The sequence below is a fragment of the Sceloporus occidentalis genome, unplaced genomic scaffold (assembly GCF_023333645.1).
Source record: "Sceloporus occidentalis isolate IW3139 unplaced genomic scaffold, rSceOcc1.0.p SCAF_10, whole genome shotgun sequence".
Taxonomy (NCBI): domain Eukaryota; kingdom Metazoa; phylum Chordata; class Lepidosauria; order Squamata; family Phrynosomatidae; genus Sceloporus; species Sceloporus occidentalis.
In genome coordinates, this window is record NW_028316990.1 from 22,782,859 (window position 1) to 22,807,858 (window position 25,000).

General features: G+C 45.5%; 1 protein-coding gene across 2 annotated transcripts; it reads right to left on the reverse strand.

Annotated features, from left to right (window-relative positions):
- Window positions 1–414: 414 nt before the first annotated feature.
- On the reverse strand, window positions 415–23,127 carry LOC149306175 (aquaporin-8-like). 2 transcript variants are annotated; one of them, XR_016282513.1, is made up of 7 exons: window positions 22,923–23,127; window positions 19,567–19,826; window positions 18,065–18,191; window positions 17,008–17,222; window positions 13,380–13,514; window positions 11,685–12,221; window positions 415–516 (listed from the first exon to the last, which is right to left on the reverse strand). XR_016282513.1 is itself a non-coding variant. In XM_089540774.1 (6 exons), exons 2-6 carry the CDS (start codon window positions 19,815–19,817, stop codon window positions 12,179–12,181), a joined length of 771 nt encoding a protein of 256 aa, XP_089396900.1. In that variant the 5' UTR covers window positions 19,818–19,826; window positions 22,923–23,127; the 3' UTR covers window positions 10,554–12,178. The 2 variants fall into 2 exon arrangements, 1 of the variants encoding a protein (XP_089396900.1); XM_089540774.1 differs by lacking the exon at window positions 415–516 and having other exon boundaries at window positions 10,554–12,221.
- Window positions 23,128–25,000: the final 1,873 nt, after the last annotated feature.

Below are 25,000 nucleotides of genomic sequence, written 5' to 3' on the forward strand. Positions count from 1 at the left end.
TATATCATTCATAGCCGGGTGAGTTTTATGGAGCAGGTGGGCTTTAGTTATGTTTTCAACTTTTGTATATTTTTATGTGATTTTATGCTGTGCATAGGTGTTTTTAATCGTTTTGCATTTAACTGAGATTTTAAATATTTTGTCTTTGAGCCGCCTTGGGTCCCTCCAGGGAGAAAGGCAGCATATAAATGAAATAAATAAATAAGTAAATCCCCAAAAGGTTTTTCAGCGGGTGTAGGATATTCTACCAACTTGTCGCATGACAAAAATCCAAAAGTACCCCCAAATGTCCTGCAAAGGTGGCAGTTTAGATCTCCCACCACACCAGAACCTCTGACCCCCACAAACTGGAGAAGCAAAAGTAGAAGTAAAGAAGCCCACCTGAGAGGAAATCAGAAACTTTCCGTCCTTTCAGTCCCATATAGGATGCCAGTCTTGTAGGATCTGAGCCTTCTTGGCCACCGTCGGTTCTAAAATCCCATCCTGGAGATGCTTGTTAGACAAAAAGCTAATCACCTGCAACAGAAGAGAAAATTGCTCAAGGAGAAGGAAAGCTTTTACAGAACAGCGTGAGTCCTGAAAACCTAATGCATAAAGAGGATGCCAGAGGCCACGAATCTGCTCTGGATTTTAGACTGAACTATGGGGGACTGATTTGCTCCAAATGCAGGAAGGATTGGGAGAGAATCTAGCCTGTCATAGTGGTCTGAGCATTGGACAATGACCCTAGAGATCAGGGTTCAATTCTCATGGAAACCCATTGGGTGAACTTGGGCAAGGCACACCATATCAGCACCCAAAACCCCATGATAGGCTCACCTTAGGGCCATCTTAAGTTGGAAATGACTTGAAGGCCCACAACAACTACAAGGGTTAAACTAGCCTTGGCTAGCATTTTTTAAGCACCAAGGTGCTGAAATAACATGGACAGCTCCTTCGGTTTGTTGTTATGCTCTTTCAGGTTGACCTATCCTGGGATTTTCTTGACCTGGGAGTTTATCACATGGGAGGAATTTCTCTTGGGTGGGTTACAAACCGCCACTTACGACGTGCTCCGTGCGTGCTAGGGTTAGGAAGGGGCATGGTAGGGTTAGGAAGAGTCACCCCTTCCTAACCGGCCCTGGCCCCAACACGCGCGCAGCGCGTCGTAAATGGCGGCGCCCATCCACACGGGCGCCGCCATTTTGACATCTTGGATGCATAGCGTCCAGACATGTCACAGCGGAAGTGTCGCAGCGCCATTTCGGCACTCCTTTTTCGCTGCGCTGGGAAGCCTCGCGGTCTGGCCGCTGGGGCTTCCCTCTGCAGCGAATGGCGGCGGCGGGAGAATGGCCGCTTGAGGGCGGTCTGTAACCCGCCTTAATTTTGAATGAAAAGAAAGTGAGGCCAGAATGCATTCACGTGAATTCGCTAGTTCAGCGAATTTATGTGAATGTGAATTATGTTTGAACTGGCTTCCTATTGCCCAAAAATAGCAAGCCACTGCCCGAATTTGCATGTGGTAGTCTATGACGCAATAACGTGAAACCCCATGATTGCGTTCGGATTGCCATTGGATTATACTTCCAATTTCCCTTGTCTGATAAACTCCAAGGTTTCAGCTACTGCCACACTGCAGAATTAATGCAGTTTGACACCGCTTTGACTACTAAGGCTTCGTCCTATGGAATCCTGGGATTTGCAATTGGTTGTGGAACCAGAGTTCTCTGACAAAGAAAGCTAAATAGCTCAGAAATGACATGTCTTAGAATCCCATTGGACTGACGCATGGCAGTTAAAGCAGATTTAAACTGTATCAGTCCACTGCACCATGGTGGCTCATGGGATGAATACATAAATGTGTGCACGCAGTTCATGGTCTAGCTTTGGGTCTAGGTTTGCAGCCCATCTTAGTACCCAGAGTATTCTGATTCAAGGAAGGTGCCCTGAACTTCTCGGAATGAGTGCTTTTTCTTGCTTTTACCTCCACAAATATCTGTGCCCAGCCTTCTTGATACAGTGGTGATTATTTTTATTTTATTTATATCTTGCTTTTACCCTGGGACTCAAGATGGCTTGCAAAACATCCAAAAGCCAATACAGATCAAAATGCATGCAAAGCCATCGTCTAATATACTTAAAAACTACAACCTCGAACATGCAATGAAACAACCTTCAGAATTAAAACCATTTAAAACCCCCACTACAGAATCCTAGGATTTGGAGGAGGCACCAGAGCTCTCTCACAGACCAGGCAGAGTATCTCACCAAGCTACAAATTCCAGTACTCCAAAGGATGGAACCATGGCAGTTAATGTGGTGTCAAACTGCTTGATTTCTGCATTATGGAAGAGCTGTAAGAGGCAGAAAATCAAGTAGACGGCACATTATGAAAGGTCTGTTGCAGTCAATTCCTCAAAAGCCTGTCAGAATAAAAAAAGGTTTTGATTTGCAAAGAGAAAGAGAGCAAGGAGGGAACCATCTTAGCCCCTTTAAGGCTGCAGTCCCAAAGCCTTTATCCCGAAGTCCCACCAGGAATGCCTGGGAAGGCAATGGGGCTTCAGGAGAGGAGAGCTTCCCCTGAAGACCTCAGACTGGCTTGCCTTTCAGACTGCCTGGAATAAAGTCATAGAAAGAGGGCTAATGGTTAGAGAACATTTTCTCCTGGCTGTTTCCAGGCTGGGCACCTGCCCACAGAGAGCCGCTGGAGCAGAAGATCTGAGCTGGTGGGCATGCACCGTGAGGCCAAGGCTGCACCACAGGCAGCTCCATTTGCAGGCGGCTGAGGTTGCCCATGTGCACTGCTTCCGTCAGCTGCGCATCAGTGATTTGGATGACTAACCAGGCTCCACACAGACACCAGAAGAGCCTCGCTCTGCTAGGAAGATGCTGTGAGGTGAGCTTGGCTTCATGTCCTGGCAGGGAAGTGTTCTCAGCCTTGGCACAAAAGCCCATCGAAGCCTGAGAACGTTACCCTCTGGTGAGGGTTTTTTGAATTGTGGGGTGTTCCGCACCCCTCACATCTCATGGAGATTGTGGTCCCCTGCACCGTCCCATTATACTCATAATAATAATAATAATAATAATATAATAATAAATCTTTATTTTTATACTGCTTTTCCTGGGAGATCAAAGCGGTTCACAGGCAAATACAGATGTACAACACATCGTATTACAGCATAAAATACAGTAAAAAACATTCCACTAAAAACCTCATATAAAAACATTCTATAAAAACAAATAAAAAACTCACAATCTCACATTTTACAATCTCATAATTACAAATTATCATCACAAATACTCATAACATTGGAGGATGATGGGGTAGGAGGATAATTATCTCTATGAAGGATCAGGGGGATATGCCAAGCGGAATAGGTAAGTCTTCAACGCTTTCTTAAAAACTTCCAAGGAAGAGCTAAGACGAATCTCCTCAGGGAGTCCATTCCAACATGCAGGAGCAACAGATGTAAATGCTCATTGGTGAGTTACAGACAATCTCACCCTAGGGTATTCCAATAGATATTTGCCTGTTGTTCTGAGTGTGTGGGGCGGATTATGTAGGGAAGGCGCTCCCTCAAGTAACTCGAGCCCAAGCCATGTAGGACTTTATAGGTAATAACCAACACTTTGTATTGACCCCAGAAGCTAATTGGCAGCCAATGAAGAGTTTTTAATACTGGGGTTATATGATCTGCTCTTGGGGTCCCAGTGACTAATCTGGCTGCAGCATTTTGAATCAATTGAAGCTTCCGAACCTGGTACAAAGGTAGCCCCATGTAGAGCGCATTACAGAAATCCAAGCGACAGGTTACCAGTGCGTGTACTACTGTTTCAAGGTCCTTTCAGTCCAGACAGGGATGCAGCTGGCGTATCAGCTGAAGCTGGTACCAAGTACTCCTGGCCATTGCATCCACTTGGGATGATAACTGTAAGGATGAATCCAGAAGTACTCCCAAACTGCGAACTTTGGCCTTCAGGGGAAGTGTGACCCCATCCAGGACCGGGTGACAAATTCCTCTGTCTGGATTTGGGGTACCTATCACGAGCACCTTTGTTTTCTCTGGATTCAACTTGAGTTTGTTTTCCCTCACCCAGCCCATTACTGACTTGAGGCAGGAGTCCAGAGGAGAGGTGCCATCCTTAGTCACTGTATCAGTCGGAGACATGGAGAGAGAGATCTGGGTGTCATCAGCGTACTGATAACACTGAGCTCCATGTCTTCGGATGATCTCTCCCAGCGGCTTCATGTAAATATTAAACAGCATGGGGGACAGGATGGCGCCCTGAGGGACACCAGATGTTAGCTCTCTTTGATGAGAGCAACAGTCCCCCAGCCTCACCATCTGGAATCTTCCCGAGAGGTAGGACCGGAGCCACTGGAGCGCAGTGCCACCGATACCCAACTCTCTCAGGCGTTCCAGAAGGATACCATGATCGATGGTATCGAAGCCCGCTGAGATGTCCAAGAGCACCAGCAGGGTCACACTTCCCCCGTCGATGCCCAGACGGAGATCATCGACTAGGGCGACCATGGCAGTCTCAACTCCGAACCCCGCCCTGAAGCCAGTTTGAAATGGGTCCAGATAATCAGTTTCATCCAAGACAGCTTGGAGTTGGAAGGCGACTGCCCTCTCAATCACCTTGCCCAAAAAAAGTAATAAAGAGAACGGTCTGTAGTTACTCATTTGTAGGGGATCAAGAGAGGGTTTCTTCAGAATAGGTTTCACTATGGCCTGTTTTAAGGCTGATGGAAATGAACCCTCCTGTAGGGATGAATTAATTATATGAAGTAATGAGATTGTTATTACATCCCCTCCCTGAACGTTCAGCCAAGATAGACAAGGGTCGAGAGGGCAAGTCATCCTTCTTACACAGCCAAGAAGCTTGTCCACATCCTCGGTATTTACAAACTCAAAGCGATCCAGTATAACCTTGTTACCAGAGGCACTGGACACTTCTTGTCATGGTTCTGCTATAACACTGGCGTCGAGATCAGCCCTTATCCGAGAGATTTATCAGCAAAAAAGTTGTTAAAAGCATCACAGCAGGAAGTAGTTGACTCTAATAAAGGGTGTCGGGAGTTTGAGTTAATTCCTTGACTACCCTGAACAGCTCTGCTGGATGAGATTCTGCCGATGCAATCCGAGCAGCGCAGAAAGAATTCCTTGCTGCATCGACTGCCACTCCATAGGAACGTAACATGTTCTCATGGAGTGTCTTATCGGATATGCGCTGATGTTCCGCCAGTAGCGCTCTAGTTGTTGCGCAGCCCGCTTCATCTGGCGTAGATCTTCTGTATACCAGGGTCTTTTATTAGGAGCAGACTGGTAAGGACTCTCAGGAGCGATACTGTTGATAACCCCAGTAAGATAGTTGTTCCAGTTGGGTTTCAACAGGGTCGCTATCGTTCCCAAACATAATTCTCTCTAAGGCTTCTTGGAACCTTTTGGGTTCCATCAGCCTTCGAGGGCGGGCCATTCTAATAGGCTCTCCACCCCCAGGGGTTTTTGGATTATGGCCTTTAGTCCTACCTCGACCAGAAAATGGTCCATCCATGACAGGGGGGAAATACCATTAACTTCCACCCACTGACATTCTTGGTCCGTACTGAAGACTACATCAAGCATATTACCAGCACAATGTGTTGGACCCATGACCAACTGAGACAGGCCCATAGCTGTCATGGAATCCATGAACTGCCAAGCGGCACCTGTTAGCTCTGATGAGCCGGCCTCGAAGGGGATGTTGAGGTCCCCCAGGACTAAAAGCCTAGGGGACTCCAACACCAGCTCAGAGACCAGCTGTGTCAGCTCGGCCAGGGAGTCTGTTAGGCTACGGGGTGGACAGTAGACCAACAGAATCCCAAGACTGTCTTTGGCCTTTAGGGTCAGGTAGATACACTCAACGTGTCTCAGTTTCAGAACTGGATTTCTGGTCAAGGTGATGTGACTTTTATGGACCAAGGCCACACCTCCCCCTCGCCCACTTTCTCTAACCTGCTCCTTTACTATGTATCCGGCTGGGAGAGTTTTAGCCCAGGTCACACAACTATCCTCCCCCAGCCAGGTCTCGGTGATACAAGCTAGGTCAGGAGTCTTCCCATCAAGTAGGTCATATAAAACATGGGATTTATTTTTCACCAATCTAGCATTACATAGGAGAAAGGTAAGAGTCTGTGGTATGTTTGGGACGATCCTCGGCTCTTTCGGGCTAACAGGGTGACTGGAAGACGGGATGGATATTAAGCATCGATCTCGTCTTCTTTTAAAAAAAAATTTGGTCAGCCTGTTAACGCTATATCTCCCCATGCCCCGCACAACTCTTATCGGTGCTCCCTGAACAGTATTCCATTCAGTATCTATATCAATATCCATACCCTCCTTTCCTTCAACAGTTCTCTCTTCTACATTACTCTTAGGTTGTTGTAACCCTGGTAAATCTAGCATCCTGATATAAGCAGATGTTAAACAAAAGACTAAAATAAGGGTAATTCCTAGTATTACCTCTTTAGATGGTGCCATTAATAGAGTTTGGTCAAAATTGTTGTTCAGGTGGTTGTTTATGATATCATATTTGCATTGCACACTTGAGGCATGCTGATCCTGGGCATCCACAAAGTCCCTCAAAGCAACATGCAAAACACATTTCCAGAGAGGGATTTGAATTTTGGGGCATTCCTCCTCTGCATCCCCCATCTGTCATGGAGACTGTAGTACCTTACACCATCCCATTAGATTAATGATCTGACATTTGCACACTTGATGCTCAGAGAACCGAATCTTGCATGCATTTGGCATGCTGATCTTGGATGTCCACAAAGCCCCTCAAAGCAACATGCAAAACACATTCCCAGGTATATGCATAGATGCAATCCAAAGAGGGATTTGAATTGTGGGGCGTTCCTCCTCTGCATCCCTCATCTCTCATGGAGACTGTGGTACTCTACACCATCCCATTATATCAGTGATCTCACATTTGCACACTCGATGCTCAGAGAGCTTAATCTTGCATGCATATATTTATTTTCAAATGCGCATGCTGATCTCGGGTGTCCACAAAGCCCCCCCAAAGCAACTTGCAAATCACATTTCCAGTTGCGTGCATAGATGCAAAGATTCAGGTCTGAGCATGAGAAGTAGCACACTGCTGGAGCCAGCCAGCATTATCAACCCCCCTTGCTAGATACATACCAGTGGTCTACCACTAGCTATTATAAAATACAATAACCATTAGCAAAACCAAATGAAGTGTGGCTCCCTTCAACTACTTCTTCTCTCCCCAAGGTCTCTCCAAAGTCAGTGGTCTCTTCAAAGAGAAAATCCACCCGACTTTGCCGGGAGTTATTTCTGGATATGTTTAGTTTGGAGAAGAGGAGACTGTGAGAAGTGATATGACAGAACTATACTTAAATTCCTGAAAAGATGTCATATAGAAGATGGAGCGAGTTTGCTTTCTGCTGCTCCAGAGACTGGGATATGAGCCAAGGGATTACAAGAGAAGAGGTTCTGCCTAAACATTAGGAGGAATTTCTTGATGGTAAAAGCAGTTCAGCAATGGAACGGATGGCATTGGAGGGTGATGGACCCCCATCTCCAGAGATTTTTAAATAGAGTTTTCTATGCATGCTTTACATGAGAGGCAACACGGACTTGCCTCTGAATCTCAGCTTTATACCAGGGTTAGGAACATGAACCAAGAGACATGAACTTATGGGTTCCAATTGCAAGAAAATATATTCTGCCTGAGCATTAGGAAGATCATGCTTTGAATCCCTACTTAGCCATGGAAACCCATTGGGGAACCTTGGGCAAGTCACATTCTCTCAATCATGTAGTTGTTGTGCGCCTTCAAGTCTTTCCCAACTTATGGTGACTCTATCATGGGGCTTTCTTGGCAAGGTTTGTTCAGACGGGGTTTGCCTTTGCCTCCCTCTGGGTTTCCATGGCTGACCAAGGATTCAAGCCCTGGTTTACGGAGTCCTAGTGCTATGCTCAAATCACACTGGCTCTCCTCTCAAGCATAAAGGAAGGCAAAAGTGACCAACCTCTTTGGAAAAACAAATCCTATCAAGAAAAGAACTAGGAGAATGTCAATCCAGAGTCAGCATAGTGCAGCAGTTTGAGTTTTGGACTAGGGCACTGGGAGAACTGAATGCGAATCCCAACTCAGTAGTGCAGAATCTACTGGGTGGCCATGGGCAAGTTACACTCTCTCTCAGCCTCAGTTTCTTCTGAATAAATTTGGCCATGAAAACTCAAGGATAAGATTGTCATAGGTCTGAAAGCCAGCATGATTTGAATGTTGGACCAAAACTCTGGGAGCTTAGCGTTCGAATCCCTATTCAGGCTTGGAGACCCAGAAGTATTCTTGGGCAAGTCACACTCTCTCAGCCTCAGAAGAAGGACATGACAAGCTTTTTCTTGCCAGGCACTTTCTAGAAAGATGGTCGCTGTAAGTCAAAGTCAACCTAAAGGTACATAACAGCAACAACATCAGGTTGCTAAAGAAACACTGTCTTAAAGCAAATGTTTGTTTGTTTTCCAATTGCATTCTTGAAATATTTTGCAATATTCAACCCTTGGCTATCCAGGTTCCTGCTTTGGCTTTTGCTATTAATAGCAGAACGATTATGGTCTTGGTATAAAAAAGCATTTTGGAGGGATCTATGGGGGCTTCAGGCCTTGACCTGGGAAGGGTGGGTTCGGTTGTTTAGGAAACTTTGGGAGAAGAAAGGCGGAGGAGGTGAAACGGTTCAGAAAGGAAGCTTTTCTGGCATGTTCACAACAACAACAACAACAAACACAAACATGGGCAGCCTTTTGTGATTTCTCCTCTGGGGGAAGGCAGTCCTCCCTGGTCCAAAAGGAGAGGATGCAGGAAGATGCTGGCAGGAGGCGTTGCCATGGCAATGCTTAAATTTCCATCCCCCAAAAACCTCCTCCAGCAGAGCTGCTTTCCCTCCAGGATCTCCTCCTGCCATGTTTCAGGGTGAGGATGCAAAGCTCTAGGGCTGCAGCCAAAACCCGGCTCCTCTGGTTCCCCCAAATTATACTTTTCCAGGCAAATGGAAAAAGAAGTCCCATAGGAACGTAGGCTGAGGGACTGGGGTGCTGGGGGACCAGAGGTCATCGCCGTAAAGGAGGACAAGGCAGTGCTAAATGGAGAGGATGCAAGAAAAACAGGACATTACCAAAGCACTCGTGTAAATGTAAATCCATCCTCAAAATGGAAGGAATTTGGAAGTGCCTCCTGGAAAGGAGATTGAAATGCAGGTCACATCCCGGAAAAGGGGGAGACGTCTGGTTATCCTGCTGGGAGATCAGGGTTCGGAAACCCCCTCAGCCATGAAAACCTATTGGGTGACAGGGCAAGTCACATTCTCTCAGCCTCAGAGTAAGACCATATCAAACCCCTTCTGAACAAATCTGGCCATGCTCTGAGTCATGCTCAAAATGGTGGCGTAGGCAAAGAAGGAAGGAAGGAAGGAAGGAAGGAAGGAAGGAAGGTGCAGAAAGTCAGGGCTGCAAGGAACATTGATCCCCATGATAGGGTTGCCAACTCAAAGGCCAAACAGCTTCCATTTAAAAACCGAATTCCCAGCTGGGTCTGTTGTTTCTCAAGGAGAGACCCAGGCCCCTTGGCTTCTTGCAGAGCCGTGGAATGAGTGTGCCTGTGTTGTGTGTGTGTTGTGTATGTGTGTTTGAATATTCAGGCATCAATTAGCAGCGTCACAAGCCGGGTGATTTACGGCCTGCCTTCCTTCCTTCCACCGCCTCCACTTTGGTTCACCTTATTAGGGCTTCTGGAGCTGCCTCTTTGCAGCCAGCTTTGGCAAGGAGACCGAGGGCGATGGAGGGAAAGTGGGTGAGAAGGAAGGAAGGAAGGAAGGAAGGAAGGAAGGAAGGAAGGAAAGAAAGAAAGAAAGAAAGAAAAGAGAAGAAAGTCAGGGCTGCAAGGAAGATTGACCCAGGCAGGGGTCAGAGGACAGGGAGGGGATGCACCCCAAAAAGATTGGCACTCATTGCAAAGCTGGAAAATGCAACCAACGCAAGCAAAAATGGGAATCACAAAACCCTCCTGATGTTGTTGCATTGCCAGTCCCATCGACCTGCAGCCAGCATCGGCAAATAATAAGGATGCTGGGAGCTGCAGTCTGCAACAGTCAAAGGAATGGCCTTCAGGGCAGAGGGTTTGCAGTTCTGTCTTTGTGTCGGAAGATGCCCAGCAAAGCCTATGGGGAAGCATGATGGGGGCTACAGTCCCCAAAACATCTGGACCAGGGGTCCTTCTCAACCAAAACTGAAAGGTTATCATGCCTCCCTTAAGGCGTAGGGGGCGTTCCCACTTGGCAGATAAAACGGATTATATTGGCGCGATTCTGATTCGGATTATGTTCCAACAAAGAGGGTGACACCCCCAGGCCAGCCCCTTGAGCGCTGCTCCTCCCATTTCCAGGTTCCCGAATCAGACACCCTTGTTGTTCCCATTTGGATACAGCGAATCGGACCCCGGGATCAAAAATAATCCGCATTATAACCTACTGTTTTTTTTAAACCGGTTTATAGGCATATAATCCGGATTATACAATAAAACCCGAATCAGATTCGAAACTGAATGGGAACGATTCCGAGGCAATGCGGATCGGATTTGGGGTTAAATGGGAACGATGCCCCCTTAATTCGCATCCTAATCCACATTTTAGGCCAGTGGGAACGCCACCTTAGGCTGCATCCACACTGGGGAAATAACTGCTTTTCAGCATCCTGGCTCAAGGCTATGGAATTCTGGGAGTTGGAGTTTGTTGTGGGCCCAGAGCGGAGCGGAGAGCTCGTCTCTGGACCTCACAACAGACTCCAACTCCCAGAATTCATAGCCTTGAACCAGCAAAGAGTTAAAGTGGTGCCAAACTGGGTTATTTCTCCAGTGTGGATGCAGCCTTTAGTTTCTGGGAGTTAAGGGCTCCCAGCAACTATAAATGAGTCATTTTGGTACAGCCTCCATTTGCAATTCTCCTCAGGAGTTCAAAGAGACTTTGCCCAGCGCCTCAATGAGGCGGGTGCCATTTTTAAAAAATTCTCCTCAGGAATAAAAAGGGGACATTAGCAAGTGCGCCGGCGAAGGGCGCAGTCGTTTAAAAAGAAAAGATGTTTTCCTCAGGTTTAATTTTAAAAGTCTCCTCAGAGAAGAAAGAGCCTTGCCAAACGCGAAGGTGAGGCAAGAAGCCGTTAAGCAATTTTTACCTCAGAATTTAAACCCACATATAAGTGCGCGATTCTCTAAGAAATCGCAGTGCAAGCTGTTGTTAAACAACTTTTACCTCAGAATTTAAACCCATATTTACATATTTGGTTTTCTAATAAATTGCAGCGTTTGGTTTTAAAATACGAATGACGATGTTTAAAAAAAATGACCACCAAAATGCAGATTGACCCTATCAAATCAAATTTTAAAAGTCTGACAGGAAAATGAATCTGTGAAGAGTTCCTAGATGCTGCTTTTGCGGCGCATAAAAGGAGGGTTTAGGCAGGAAACCGTCTGATAAGGCAGTTGCTACCGCCAAAATGCCGCTAATAGCGCTAAGAAGGTTCTGAAGCTGACTGCGCAGGGGCAGAATAACGCCATTTGTGTGCATTTGCAGAGACCACGAAGAAATATATTCTCTTGCTTTGTTAGACTGGGAGTTTGTTGTTGGAATGACATACTCTGAGCAACTGAGGGTAATATTGCATCATGTTTAGTGGCATCGCCCTGTGACATCACCCTCATGGCATCACCCACCATCTGTGACATCACAGCATCCAAGAGAAGGGTGCTTTCCTTTGCGCAGACGGCTGTGGCAAAGGATTCTGGGTAAAGAGGAGAAGAGGAAGAAGAGGAGACCCTTCCCTCCTTGAAAGTGGAGAGAGAAAGGGACCTTCTGGTGCTGCAAAATTTTGGTCCAAAATGTACCTAAGTGAGGCTCTCCCCAATTCAGAGCAGCCAGTGGTTTGCATCTGTCTTCATTCACACAAAAGAAGCTGCAATAAATAATAAACACACAATAAATGGTAGAAAGGAACAAGTCCTGAAAAAGGGTCCAGGAGTCCAAGTTATTGCCTCCAAGGGATGTCCTGAGTCTGGCCAAGAAGGACGCCAGGGGAGGAGAGGTGGACAGCATGGCTGAAGGCCAAAAAGCCCTGCTGCATCCAGGCATCAGTCATTTTAGCCAGATGCGGGTCTTCTTGTCTCCAATCAGGAACCTGAAAGAGTAAAAATGGGTATCAGTTAAGCTTCAGGGTATCCCCCTTCACTTTTGAATGTAGGGATTGGGATCCTCTTGGAGTTTTTCATTCATACATTGAGTTTTCTTACTCCAGCAGTTAAACATTTTTGGTCATGATGTAATATCCAGATTCCATTCACAGTTGCACATGTGATGCTCCGCAAGAGTATTGGTTGAGCATGCAACTGTGTGCATTCCTGGATCGTGCAGACCCTCTGAACCCATTGTTGAGTGAGGTCAGTCAACACATAGGTCGGTCCCATGGATCATTGGTTCAAGGGGTTTCCTCTAGTTAGAATCTTCCCACAGGGTTCCAGGTTGTGCACTCTTGGGTGGTGCTTAACTATTCATTAATGCATCCAATGTGTCCCCCCTAATTCCCTAGGATTGCAAAAACAGCTGTTGTGCATCATATTCCCCATTTTGCAAGGGAACAAGAAACAGATGTACATGGGCAGATACACCATTGATGGCACAATGTTGGTATTCAGGAGGGTGATGCACCATAAGCACAATGCAGCTCCTTACCTGGAGATATACACTACACAAGCTACATAAGGTCTCCACTAGACTTACAGGATTTGGCATCAATCCCTTGCCCTCCCCTCTTCCCATCTCCTAGGTCCAATCATTTCCTATTTGGTTCCAATGAATTCTGCAGCTGTTCTCTGCACTGGCATACTATGAACTAACAGGGAGACTTTCTGCCATGCAGGTATGCACAGCTAAAGCACTCCTGAAAGCGTCCACCCAACCTCTGTTTAAAGACCTCCAAAGATGGAAAGTCCATCACCCTCCAAGTCCATCTTCCACTCTTGAACAGCTCTCACAGGAAAGGTGTTCTTCCTGAAGTTTAGGTGGAATTTTCTTTTCTTGCCTCTTGAATCCATTGCTTCCTATTCTAGTCTCTGGAGCAGCAGCAAACAAGCTCTTTCCCTCTTCTACTAATATGGCCCCTTTCTTTATGCAGGGCATAACCTTTTGGAACCTCTGTTATCAGAGCTTGGGAGACTTACTTTTTAAGGCTGTAACTCCCAGAATCCCCTAGCTAGCTTTCCAAGCTATGGCCTCTTCCTGTGTGTCCCTCATAACCCTACTCCTAAGTGACCCACCTTATTACTCCTGGCCCACCTACCTTATCAATGCACCAACCAGGAGTCCACCCACCATGGGGCTCACCCAGTACACCCAGTGATAGTCCCAGTAGTTTGCAACCACCGCGGGTCCAAATGCTCTGGCTGGGTTCATGCAGGCTCCAGAGACAGCACCCCTGAAAAGTGGAGAAAGGAAAGATGTCAGAGTCAATGGTGCTCTTCCAAAGCAGCATCCACCAATAACACCTGGGTGCAGGTGCCTCTAGTGCCCAAAAAAGACCCCTTTTCTTCTTGCTTCTCTTTCTGCTCCTTCTTCCCCATTCGTCAAGCAGAACATCATGCTCATCCATTGACATTCTTCAATTTACTTTCCTTTTACATTTTCCAAACCAATTTTCTGTCAGATGACCCCCAAGACAGCATGTGAATTGAAAGTGGAAAGTACATGAACAATGGTTCTGTTGGATCTAAAATCCAACCACATTTGAATGAAGGGATGCGTGTGTTCATGGATGGTCACTTCCTAGCTAGACAGGCCAAAACACATGTTAGATCAGTGTCCTTAGAAAATGTTTATCCAGTTGACATATGCAGATTCACCTTACCAGTACTTACTGGACCAATGCTGTACCATTGGATAAACCTCTAAACATTTGGAGCTGTTAGAATCAGAAATGTAAAGTTGGGGGTACCCCCAAAGGCCACCTTCCAAGTGCAGAAATCCACCACTGAGAGGCGGACATTTTTGTTTTTAACTTCAGTGAGGGAAAGTCTACCATCTTCTAAGGGAGTTTGTTCCATGGCTGAACTGCTTTTACCACCGGCACATTCTTCCTAATGTTTGGCTGCAATCTCTTTTCGTGCAGTTTGGATCCATTGGTGGAAATCCTACTTTCTGAAACAGCAGAAAACGAGCTTGCTTCAGATATCTGAAGATGGCTGTCATTCCACTTCTCCGCCTTCTCCAGTCCATTCATGATGTCCACCTTCATTTTAATGACCTTCCCTTACTCACAGAGTGTTCTCTTGTCATAACTCCATCTTCCATTACACATTTAGTCTCACAACCCCTGCATCCTCCATCTTCCCCAAATCCCAGAGGTCAGCCAGTGTCTGGCACATTTGAGAGCATGAGGGGAATACCCAAGACCTTTCAGCGGTAAAGGCATGACCGACTTGCACTCAGACATCTTCAAATATCTCAAGGGCTGTCACAGAGCAGATGGAACAGACATGTTCTCTTTTGTTCCAAGGAACTGGCAAGTGAGCAGACTTTGGCTAAGCCTTTGGAACCATTTCCTAACAATACAAGACTCCTTAACAGTGGAACTGAATACTTCGGATAAGCAACCTGCCCTGGAAGCCGGCTGCTCAACTTTGCTGGACAATTACACTGGAGGAGAGTAGCAATGGAAAATAATAGTTCCTACTTTTTGTTTCCTTGGCAAAAATGGGGTGCTCCAACCTTCAATAGACTCCACTGAGAAAAACAGACCAGCCACAAGATTCTTGCCACTCCAGGGTGGTTTTTAAGATCATTTCTTTGTGGGGGTTTTCTACTTGCAGACAGCAACTTTCTAACACAGAAAGTAAATTTCCTGCATAGAAAACACTGTTTCTTGCATAGAAAACACTTTCCCTGCATAGACAAATCTGTTTCCTGCATAGAAAACACTTTCCTTGAATAGAGAACACTGTTTGCTTGCATAGGAAACACTGCTTCCTGTATAGAAAACTTGCACATACAAGACCCCGAAACACACCGGCGCCCGTGGTTTCCATGCAGAAATGGAAAAATTTATTTCTGTTGCAAAAAAGAAAAAGAAAAAAGAATTACCCCAAAGACATCCCAAAGTATCAAGAACTGCACAGAAATCTTTTCTTTCTCATACAGAGAAGAGAAAACTTTGGACATTATGTATTCTTGTGCTGGAGGGTAGAATAAGCAAAGATTCATATCCTTGTGTATTATTCAGAAATTCCAGGTGTTCCCTAGAGAGAGCCAGGCATCAAGGGAACATGGCTGATATCTCCATGGCTGCCTCCTCTGGAGAATTCCCAGCCTTTTGCATACTGCTCTTTCTCTGCATTGGAGTATGGGTTCTTGCAATTTTGCCTGCTCTGAACATCTTTACTGTTTTATTTCTATGCAATTGCCCAGGGAATAGTGATATGGAAAGCTAGACTACGAAGAAATAGGTGTATGAAAACCTGAACATCTGGTACCAATTGCCTAGAGAGGTGGTGGGATCTCCTTCCCTTCAGAAAGAGGTTGGACAGCTACCTGCACTGTTTCCTAAACTTTGGTCTTCTAGATGTTTTGGACTTCAGCTCCCAGAATTCCTTACAATTGGCTAAACTAGCCAGGGTCGCTAGGATTTGAAGTCCCAAACACCTGGAAGACCAAAGTTTGGGAAACATTGCAAGATCTGGCACTGAGCAGAGGGTTGAACTTGATGGCTTCTGGCGGTCCTTTCCAACTCTGGGACTCTGTGAGCCTATGAATTTATGTCCTGCAAGCTGAGCTTTCTGGAATGCCTTCCCTCTTGTCTTTATATGCCCAGGACTCTTTCGGCTGCCCAATTCAAGCTGATAAAATGAGCTTTTGGCAAAGGAAAGGGCAGAGGGAAATGTCTGATTACTCCATCAGCAAGCCAGCCAAATTGAAATTTCCACATCAAGTCCAAACCACATGGACTCCTATTTGCTTTTCCAAGGCCTTTCACGCCCACGTGGCTCCGGCCGTTTTACCACCCTTGCCAAGCCATTTGCCAAAATATTTCTGAAACCTGCTCAAAAGCTTGAGTGGCAGAAGCTGCTGCAGATCAAATCCATCCTCCGTCTCTTTTGCCTGGCGTTTTCTCTCCCAAATGGCTGGGCCACATTGGCAGATGACAGGGATGTGCAGCCTCATATTTGTCAGCGCACTATTCACTCACAGAAGAGACAGTGAATCATTGCCTTTAGTTTTCTCTCTGCTGCAGAACACAAAGATTGCTGCACAATTCTCACTCAATATTTGTACTTTGCAGATTTGCCATCACTTTTTCTTGCAGAAAAATACACATTTCCCCCCTATGCAAAACTCTCCCTTTTTTTCTTGTTCTCAAGAAAATGTGTTCCCTGCCAGAAAAATTAGAAGCCATTGGAATTTAGTATTTCGGCATATATATACAGTATATATATTTTGAAGACACGAGGAGAAAATACCAACTCTCTCTCATAACATTCAACATTCGTAAGGTATTCAGGTGGACTCCAGCTTTCCTGAACAAGGATTTTGGGGACTTTGGGTATGTTTCCCTCTCTCTGCCTCAGAGGAAAGCAATGGTCAGCAAAAGTTTTGTAAAGAAATCTGGTCAAGAAAATCCTAGGAAAAGGTGGCCATATGTTGGAATAGACTTCAGCATCTTAGAGAGCTCTTTTGTTGTTGTGTGCCTTAAAGTCATTTCTGTCTTATGGAGACCTTAAGGTAAAGCCATCATGGGGATCTCTGGGGGTGAGAGGATGTGACTTGCCCAAGGTCTCTCAGTGGATTTCCATGGCCAAGTGGGGAATTGCACCCGGATCTCCAGAGTCCTATGCTCAAACTATTACTGGCTCTCTGGATCTCTCAACCATCCAGCAATGTCTGTTCATATTTTTCTTTTGGTTCAAGGAAACACTCACCCTGCAAGGATGTCCGCTGTGACAGTGAAGCCAATGCAGAAGGGGGCCAGGGGGCCCTTGGTCTTCTCATTGATGGCTCCCATGCAGACAGCCATGACCAGGAACATGGTCATCACAATCTCCCCCAGGACAGCGGCTGGGAGTTGCTCATCGGAGGTGATGGTGGTGAACGCTGCCCCTGTGGCATTCTCATATCTTTGCCAGTCTGACATGGCCTATGGGAGAGAAGGTCCAAGATTTGTTTCCGGTTCCCCATTCTGGACTTACACATACTGATAGTGCTCCATGATAAGATCTGGTGGATCTGGTCCAAGGCTTAATCCAGACATTAGTGGAGTTAGTCTAGGTGCAGAGCCAACCCCAAAGCTTCCAGCATCTTAGATACGACCCATAAAAGTTTGGACTAACACCCAAAGAGGATTCACCTCCTCACTGGCCACTAGGTTGGTGAGTCCCAGCTCAAAAAGACCTATCAGATCCATAGTTGAGTTAACACGTGGATCCATGCCATTGATTCTGTGGCTTGGTTATGATTGAGATGAAGGTCTCTTTTGCATGACAGTTATAGCACTATGGTTCCACTTTAACCACCATGGCTGCATCCTATGGGATACTGGGATTTGTAGTTTGGAGAGGTACTAAGAATTCTAAATTTGTTGTTATAATGTGCCTTCAAGTCATTTCTGACTTATGGCGACCCTAAGGGGAACCTATATTTACAGCGCTACAGAAATAAACTATAATAAGAATAACTATCATGGGATTTGTCTGAAGCTGAGAGAGTGTGACTAGCCTAAGGTCACCATGGGTTTCCATGGTCAAGCGGGGAATTGAACCGTGGTCTCCAGAGTCATAGTCCAACACTCAAGCCGCTATGCCATGAAATACTCCTCTTTAAATTGCCAATTCCAGTGTTCCTCAGGATATGTTGCTATGGCAGTTATAGTGGAATCGTAGTAGTATAACTGTATGGTGCGGATGGATCCCAAGTATAGGATTCCATTACAGCAGAGGCAGCTGCTCCCCGCTTTTCCTTCCCCATCACAGACCCTTGTACCTTGGCGAGACCAGCTCCGATCAGCCCCCCGCAGAGCTGGGAGATCCAATATGGGATGACCATCACCATGTTCAGCCCACCGACCAGCCAGGCCCCCAGGGAAACCGCCGGGTTGTAATGGCCTCCACTGCAAGGAAAAAGGGAAGAAAGGGGGCCCAACATTGTCAAGGCAGCCAGGGAGAGACCTGAATGTTTTTGTGTTGAACCACATTATTTCTACCATGTAGATGCACCATGAATCTCACTTTCTTGTCAGTCCTGAGGGGCTACAACCCATTCACCCCATTTATTTGGCTATTTTTGTCATTTGGGGTATTTTGCACCTCTCCGCTGACCAGTCTTGGGAGCAGGAATTTGGCCTCTCAACTGACCAAAGTTTTCCACTCCAACTTTAGGAGGTTGTTATCGGTCCTGGAGGTGGATAATCCCTGAGAAGCAATGGGAAAGTCCTCTGCAAACACTAAGTCCTAATATTAATAACTACCAGCTAGCTTTAATGACAGGAAAGGAACACTGCATTGCACAGGCGGCTTAAGCAGGGATTTGCTCCATCTGCTGGCTCTGCAGTTTGGAAAGGGGTCTCTCCAAAATCCTTAGCAGACCAGGCTCCATATGATAGGAAAAGCTAGCAGAGCCTTTGGTCCACCAGATAAAGTGCAAGCCCTATAAGCCCTTGATGGCAGAGAAGGACGGCCAGGAAGGACTTGTTGACGCCATCCTTCCTGGAGAATGAGGTTGGGAAGGTCTTAAGGCTCAGATGGTGGCGGGAACCTCACCTGTTCCTCCGTAAATGTTTTTCTTCAAAAAGGTTAATCCTCAACAGGGATTCATCCTTCCAGTCAGAGGAAATCAACAAGGTGGGCAAAGTTCAAAGTTGGGGATGCTGGAATATGTACTCACTCCAGATTTGGAAGGCCTCTGCCCAATCTAAAATGATCCAAACACGTAGGTCATTCCAAATAGGTCTACTCTAATCCATTCCTACTGGGTTTCTCCAATCACCTCCGATGTCATCAACTTATTGTGGTTTAACAGTCCATCAATTATTATTATTAGTAGTAGTAGTAGTATTTTCTTATATCCTGGCTTTCTCCCAATACAGGGACTAAAGGAAGGCCTGTGGTTCTTCATCCCATGGCAGAAGGGCCTTGGAAAGTTGTACTCTCTCAGTTTATCTTAATTAGGCTCTAAATGCATACTAAGCTCATTTAAACCATGTGCTTTTAATAGAACGGCTGTTTTATTATTATTATTATTATTATTATTATTATTAAAACCTCATATTGTAACATTTTAGCTATGGTATTTTATTTTAAATTACTGTAAGCCGTCTTTGGTCTCGCTGCAAAAGAAAGGCAAGGTATGGACTGAACAAATAAACAAACTTGTAAAGTTTTCTGGATTGTGATTCCTAGAATCCCCAGCTAAAATGGCCTGTGGTTGATGGATAATGGGGTTCTATTATGCAGGTGGTGGGGGATTCTGGGTGTTGTAGTCTTCACCTGATATTCCCCAGGACAGCAATGGTCAGCCCCAGGGCCAGTCCGTGGGCCAGTGCCGGCTGCAGCCTCCCGGTGCCCTCCGAATTCTCAATGACTGAAGCGCAGCCGATGAAGATGAAGAAGGCAGAGCCCACCAGCTCCCCAATGCAAGGTTGGACATAACGCTCAAACCAGTGGGGACGAGCGGAGAGGCCTTTGCCGTCCAGTTCGGATTCCTTGATGGACATCTGCCCAAGTTCCATGTCCGACATGATGCCAACCTGGAAGACAAGGTTTGTTTCTTGATGCCCAGGCAGCAAACTCAGCAAACACAAAAGGCAATTCTGCAACCTAGGCAGCAGAGTTAATAACAGAGTTCAAAGATATAGTCATGTTAGTCTGTAGAATTAGTATATAGAGAGACCTTACAGACTAAGTGAAAGAATAGTTGGCGACATGAGCTTTCCTAGACTTAGGTCTACTTCCTCAGATGCATTTGCACCAGATACTTCCCAAATGCATTTGAGGATGCAGACTTTAGTCTAATCCAAAACTCATGTTGCCAATTTCTTTCTTTCAGTTAATCTCTAAGGTGCTACAAGATCTCTCTGCATATTGGAGTTAATAACGTTGCATTCAAGGAGTTCTCCAGGTCTCTATGGGAAGAGAGATGAACACTTTGGGGAGCGCCTTTACAGTTTGGCCTAACACTGTGACACTGGACTCCCAAATTACTTTTCAATAGTAACTTCCCAAGCCCCTGGCAAGGGCCCAGTGGAGGCTGCCAGGTCAGGCGGACTGAGGTATGCCTCCCCGAAGTGGGACAATGGACTCTGGAAACCTGGCCAAGGCCTCTTGTCAATCTCTTGGGCCGCTGTGTTCCGAACTTAGGGCATGGCCTTGGCAAAGCTATGCCCCCATTGTTCGGTCCTTGCCTGCCTCCCCTATGCATGCACACAGACTGTGAAAGAGTCCTTCAAGGGAGAAAAGAAATTGATAGGCAACAACCTTCAGGTCAAGGCGATGATCTTGATGGATCAATCCAAGATTCATCTCACCCCAGGTTTAAGTTTAGAAGAGGAGCCAGCCAAGTATTTCTGGGAGCTTGTGGGCATCAGAGCATGGAGTTCCCAGGGAGAATTAACAAGCCATCACAACCATGCAACCTCTGTCTTTCCCACACATACAGAGAGGCATGCCAAAGCTGGCAAAGGTTTCCTTTTTGCACAACAAATCCCAGAATCTCTGAAAGCTGCAATCTGAAAAATATATCTCTATCTCTCTATCTCTCTATCTCTCTATCTATCTATCTATCTATCTATCTATCTATAGTATCTATCTATTCTGAGCTGAACAGTCAGCCAACCAAGTGGCTAAATGCAGCAGATTTGGAATACAAAAGCATGCATTTCAATTTAAGGCACAGTAGCTGCATCTGCATTGTGGAAACAATCCACTTTGACACCACTTTAATTGCTATGGCTCAATGCTACGAAATTCTGGGGACTGTAGTTTTGGGCGACATTTAGCTTCCTCTGTCAGAGCACTCTGGTGCCACACTAAACTACAGTTCCCAGAATCCGATTGCATTGAGCCATGGCAGTAAAAGTGATGTCAGATTGGATTATTTTTTGCAGTGTGGATGCACTTTTGCTCTCTGGCCCTGTGAACTGGGAGAGAGTGGTTAGGAAGGGTTTGTGCAAAGGCACTTTAGAAGTAACAGAAATATTTAATAGTTTGTATGGATAAGCCTTCATTGCCAGATGTCAGGTGCAGATGTGCAGTGGGATGCGCAGTGCGTGAAAGCCTTGTTTGATGAAGCTAATAATGGCATTTTTGTTCTCTGCTGGAACCCACACATTGAAGATTATTTTCCAAACATCCTAGTGACTTCTTTGGTTCTGTTTTCTTGGCAAAAACCCACATTTGTGGGCTGCTTGATCTTATCATGTCCAGACTTGAGTTTGGGGACACTCCTTCTTTTGGACAACAAGAGCCAGAATATCCCAGTTGGCTGGGGGATTCTGGGACTTGTCATCCAAACAAAGAACCTCCTCAAACTGTGGTATAGAGGAGTGATGGGAAAACTGTGTGGCCCTCCATATGATTATTGTTTAACTTTATTAATCATTATTGGAACATTGAACACACTCAAATAAACAAGATAAGATAACCAAAACAGAGCAGCTAGGTCTGATGGGTATTGCAACACATGGAAGTCCACACAATTCCAGCCCTGATTTAGAGATCAGAAGCAAATCACACACTGTGTGTTGAGGGTTTTACTTCTAAGTTAAGTTAGCCCAGAGAACTTCTGCTTAAAGACCTCCAAGGATAGAAGAGCCTTCACCTTCCCAGGCAGCCTATTTCATCGCCAAATAGCTATCAAAGTCGAGAAGTCCTTCCTAACGTTTTGACAAAATCTCTTTTCTTCCACTTTGAATCCATCAGCCCAAGTCCTATTCTCTGGAGCAGCAGAAAACAAGCTTGCTCTGTCTTTTAGATGATGTGACATCAGATATTTAAGTATAGATCTCTCATAACAGTTCTCAGTCTTGTCTTCTTTTTAGTTAAAAAAAACAATTCAATATCTTTCAACTATTCCTTCCACACCATTTAGCTTCTTAGGAAGTTTTTAAAACTGAGGCTGGATAGCTATCTGTCAGAACTGCTTGGATTGTGTCTTCCTGCAGGGAATGGATGGCCCTTGAGGTCTCTCCCAACTCTGTGAATATAAGACATAGCTCTTCTGTGATATAGCTTCCTTTTTTCAATTCTACTTATGCACTGGCAGAGAATAAACTCGCTTTCTCTTCTCCCAAAGAAGACTTCTGTATCACTCCAAAGCTTGCATATTCCTGTCCCAGCAGAGAAGAACATTTCCAAGACATTGAGCTTCATCTCCTGCTTAGCTCTATCTCTGCTTGTCTTTGGAAGGTGGGAAAAACTCACGCATTCCAGTAAGCTTTCCAATCAGAAATGACAACTTCGTAAAGGATGGATGACCAACTTTTTTAAAAAAGCAACCATGTATCATGCTTGCGACAGTTGTTTGTTTGCTTTAAATGGGATTTATGCAGTTGTCCTAATGTGGTTGTCGCACAACTGTTGGGTTGCTTACTCTCTGTGAACCGTTGGGGTTGTTTTGGAAGAGAGCTACAGGAATAATGGGAAAGGACTTCGAGGTAAATAAATGGATGGAGAACCAGTTGTTAGCTCTTGGACAATGTCTGCAAGAACCCTTCAAAAATAAAACCAACCTTTCCACACCTTCTTGCATCCTCTCTTGAGCATTCTCCGCAAATCCCCAACCAAGCAAAGGTGCAAGCAAACGCATAATGCCGATCTGAGCCTCCAACGTCGCACCGGGGACTCACCTTCAGGCCCACCTTATCCTCCAGGTCCGTGAGGTCCGTCCGGTCCTTCCTGGCAGGGCTGGCTGCCCACTCACCTGTCCACCACCAGGTTCCTCAGGAAGAATGGCCCTGGCTCTGTGCGCTGGAAAGCGTTTCCCTTATCTCAGCAAAACCTTGGCACACTCCCTCCTTGACCTGTGGCACAGGAGAAGAAGGGCTTTAGGAAGAGAAGGGAAGGGGAGAGAGGAATTGTGCTGCTCTCTTCTTTTTCAAAGAAAAGGCTGTATTATTAGCCAAAGGGACAGGAGGGGGGTTGTTTCAGCAAAGGGAGGGATGAAAGTTGTTTATTCCTCTGGGCGGTTCTATGGTTCAAGGATGTATTTTCTTTTCAGAGCTGGGAGCCAAGTCCGCTTGCCAACCAAGGCAGGAGGCGGCCGAGGTGCAGAGGGCAGGAGCACCAGCAAAACAGGTGGAAAGCAGCCCCTTTTTCCCAAGCACAGCCAGTTCTCTCTCGATGCACATTGGCCTGGAGTAACCCATTGCATTTCATAGAAGCATAGAATCAATAGACTCATCCCTTGGATAGAAACCTGGCTGGCCTCCTCCCGGCTCTCCTTTCCCCAGTGGGCACAGACTTTGCCGTTCAAGCATGCTTTCCATGTATTATTGCTTAGGTTCGGGTTTAGGCCTGGATCCCATATATATCGCGTATCGCTCAGGTACATTGCTCAGTCAATCCATCGTGGTCAATGACCATATTGAATGTGGTCAATGGCCATATTAAATGACCATGTTCCCAAGTTTGTATGATTATATAAAATACATACATACTATGAACATTAGTAAGATACAGACACGAGTAAAAATATGGATATAAATGTAAATATAAAATATAGATATGAAATATAACTGCATACACAAATAGTACAGGCCTAATCATTTACTAAAACCTTATTGTCATGGATCTTAACTGCAGCAGCAGATGTATTGCAATGTATATTGCTTTGGTATATCTATGTATTCCTGAGCAATGTATATTGCTCAGGTAAGAAACTTCAGGGAGGTTTCTTGTTGGGGGTGTGCATCATGTGTGCAGGAACACAAGCAAAACAGGCAGAAAACACAGCCAGAGAGTAATGAACTACATTTGCAGCCGTCTCGGCAGCTGCTCCGAACCTCTGGAGCTCCCTTGCATTTCTCTTGGCTCTCTTTTCCCCACCAGGCATGTTCAAGCATGCCTTTAATGTATTATTGCTCATGGGGAGTTTCTTATGTGGTGTGTGTGTGTGTGTGTGCATGCACAACTTGGAAATTATACATTCTTTTTTTAGATTCCAAAAAGCAAACCTTGGTTTTGCCATTTTCTATAAGCAATGTCCTTTTACTACACCATTACTACAGTGCCCTGGAACCAAATCCCAGCATTTAAAGTGGTATGGAACTGGATTATTTCTGCAGTGTGGCCTCAGTACGACCTCATAATCAGCGATACTTTGCTTTCTAGTGTTCCTTCTCTATTTTCTAGTATTTTGCAAAAAGACTGAGGGGCAGAGAGAGAGAGAGAGAAATAGCAAGTGAAAGAGATTAATTTAAGGAATTTCTAGAGTACCCTTCATCCCGGCAGACTTCAGGGCAGCCTATAGTACAGTATATGTTCTTTTCTTTTAATACCAAAAAATATCATATAATGAAAACAACACATCACACCGCATCATCCTTCATAAAACAATAAAACACAGCAGCAGCAAAGCCATAAAACTGTTGGAAAGGAGAAGCAAGACAAATCCCTCTCCCTGCGATTTTCATCATTCTCTTTGGACTTTCTGTGGCTTTGGCCTTTTGCAATCAAGTTGATGGAGAGCCTGGGAGCTGCTGAGATGGGAGGCTTTTATGCCTCTTTTATAAGACAAGAGGTGCCTTCGCTCCATCGGGAGAGGAATGGGAAGGTTTTCCCTCTCCGGCTCTCCTTCCACCAAAAAGGCAAAGGGCTTTTGGCCGCTCAAGAAGGGGGTTTCAACAAGGAGGATGCTGGGGCTGCTTTCCATAGGTCTTTTCATTTGGATGCACCTTAGCCTCATATACATACACTGCAATTCATT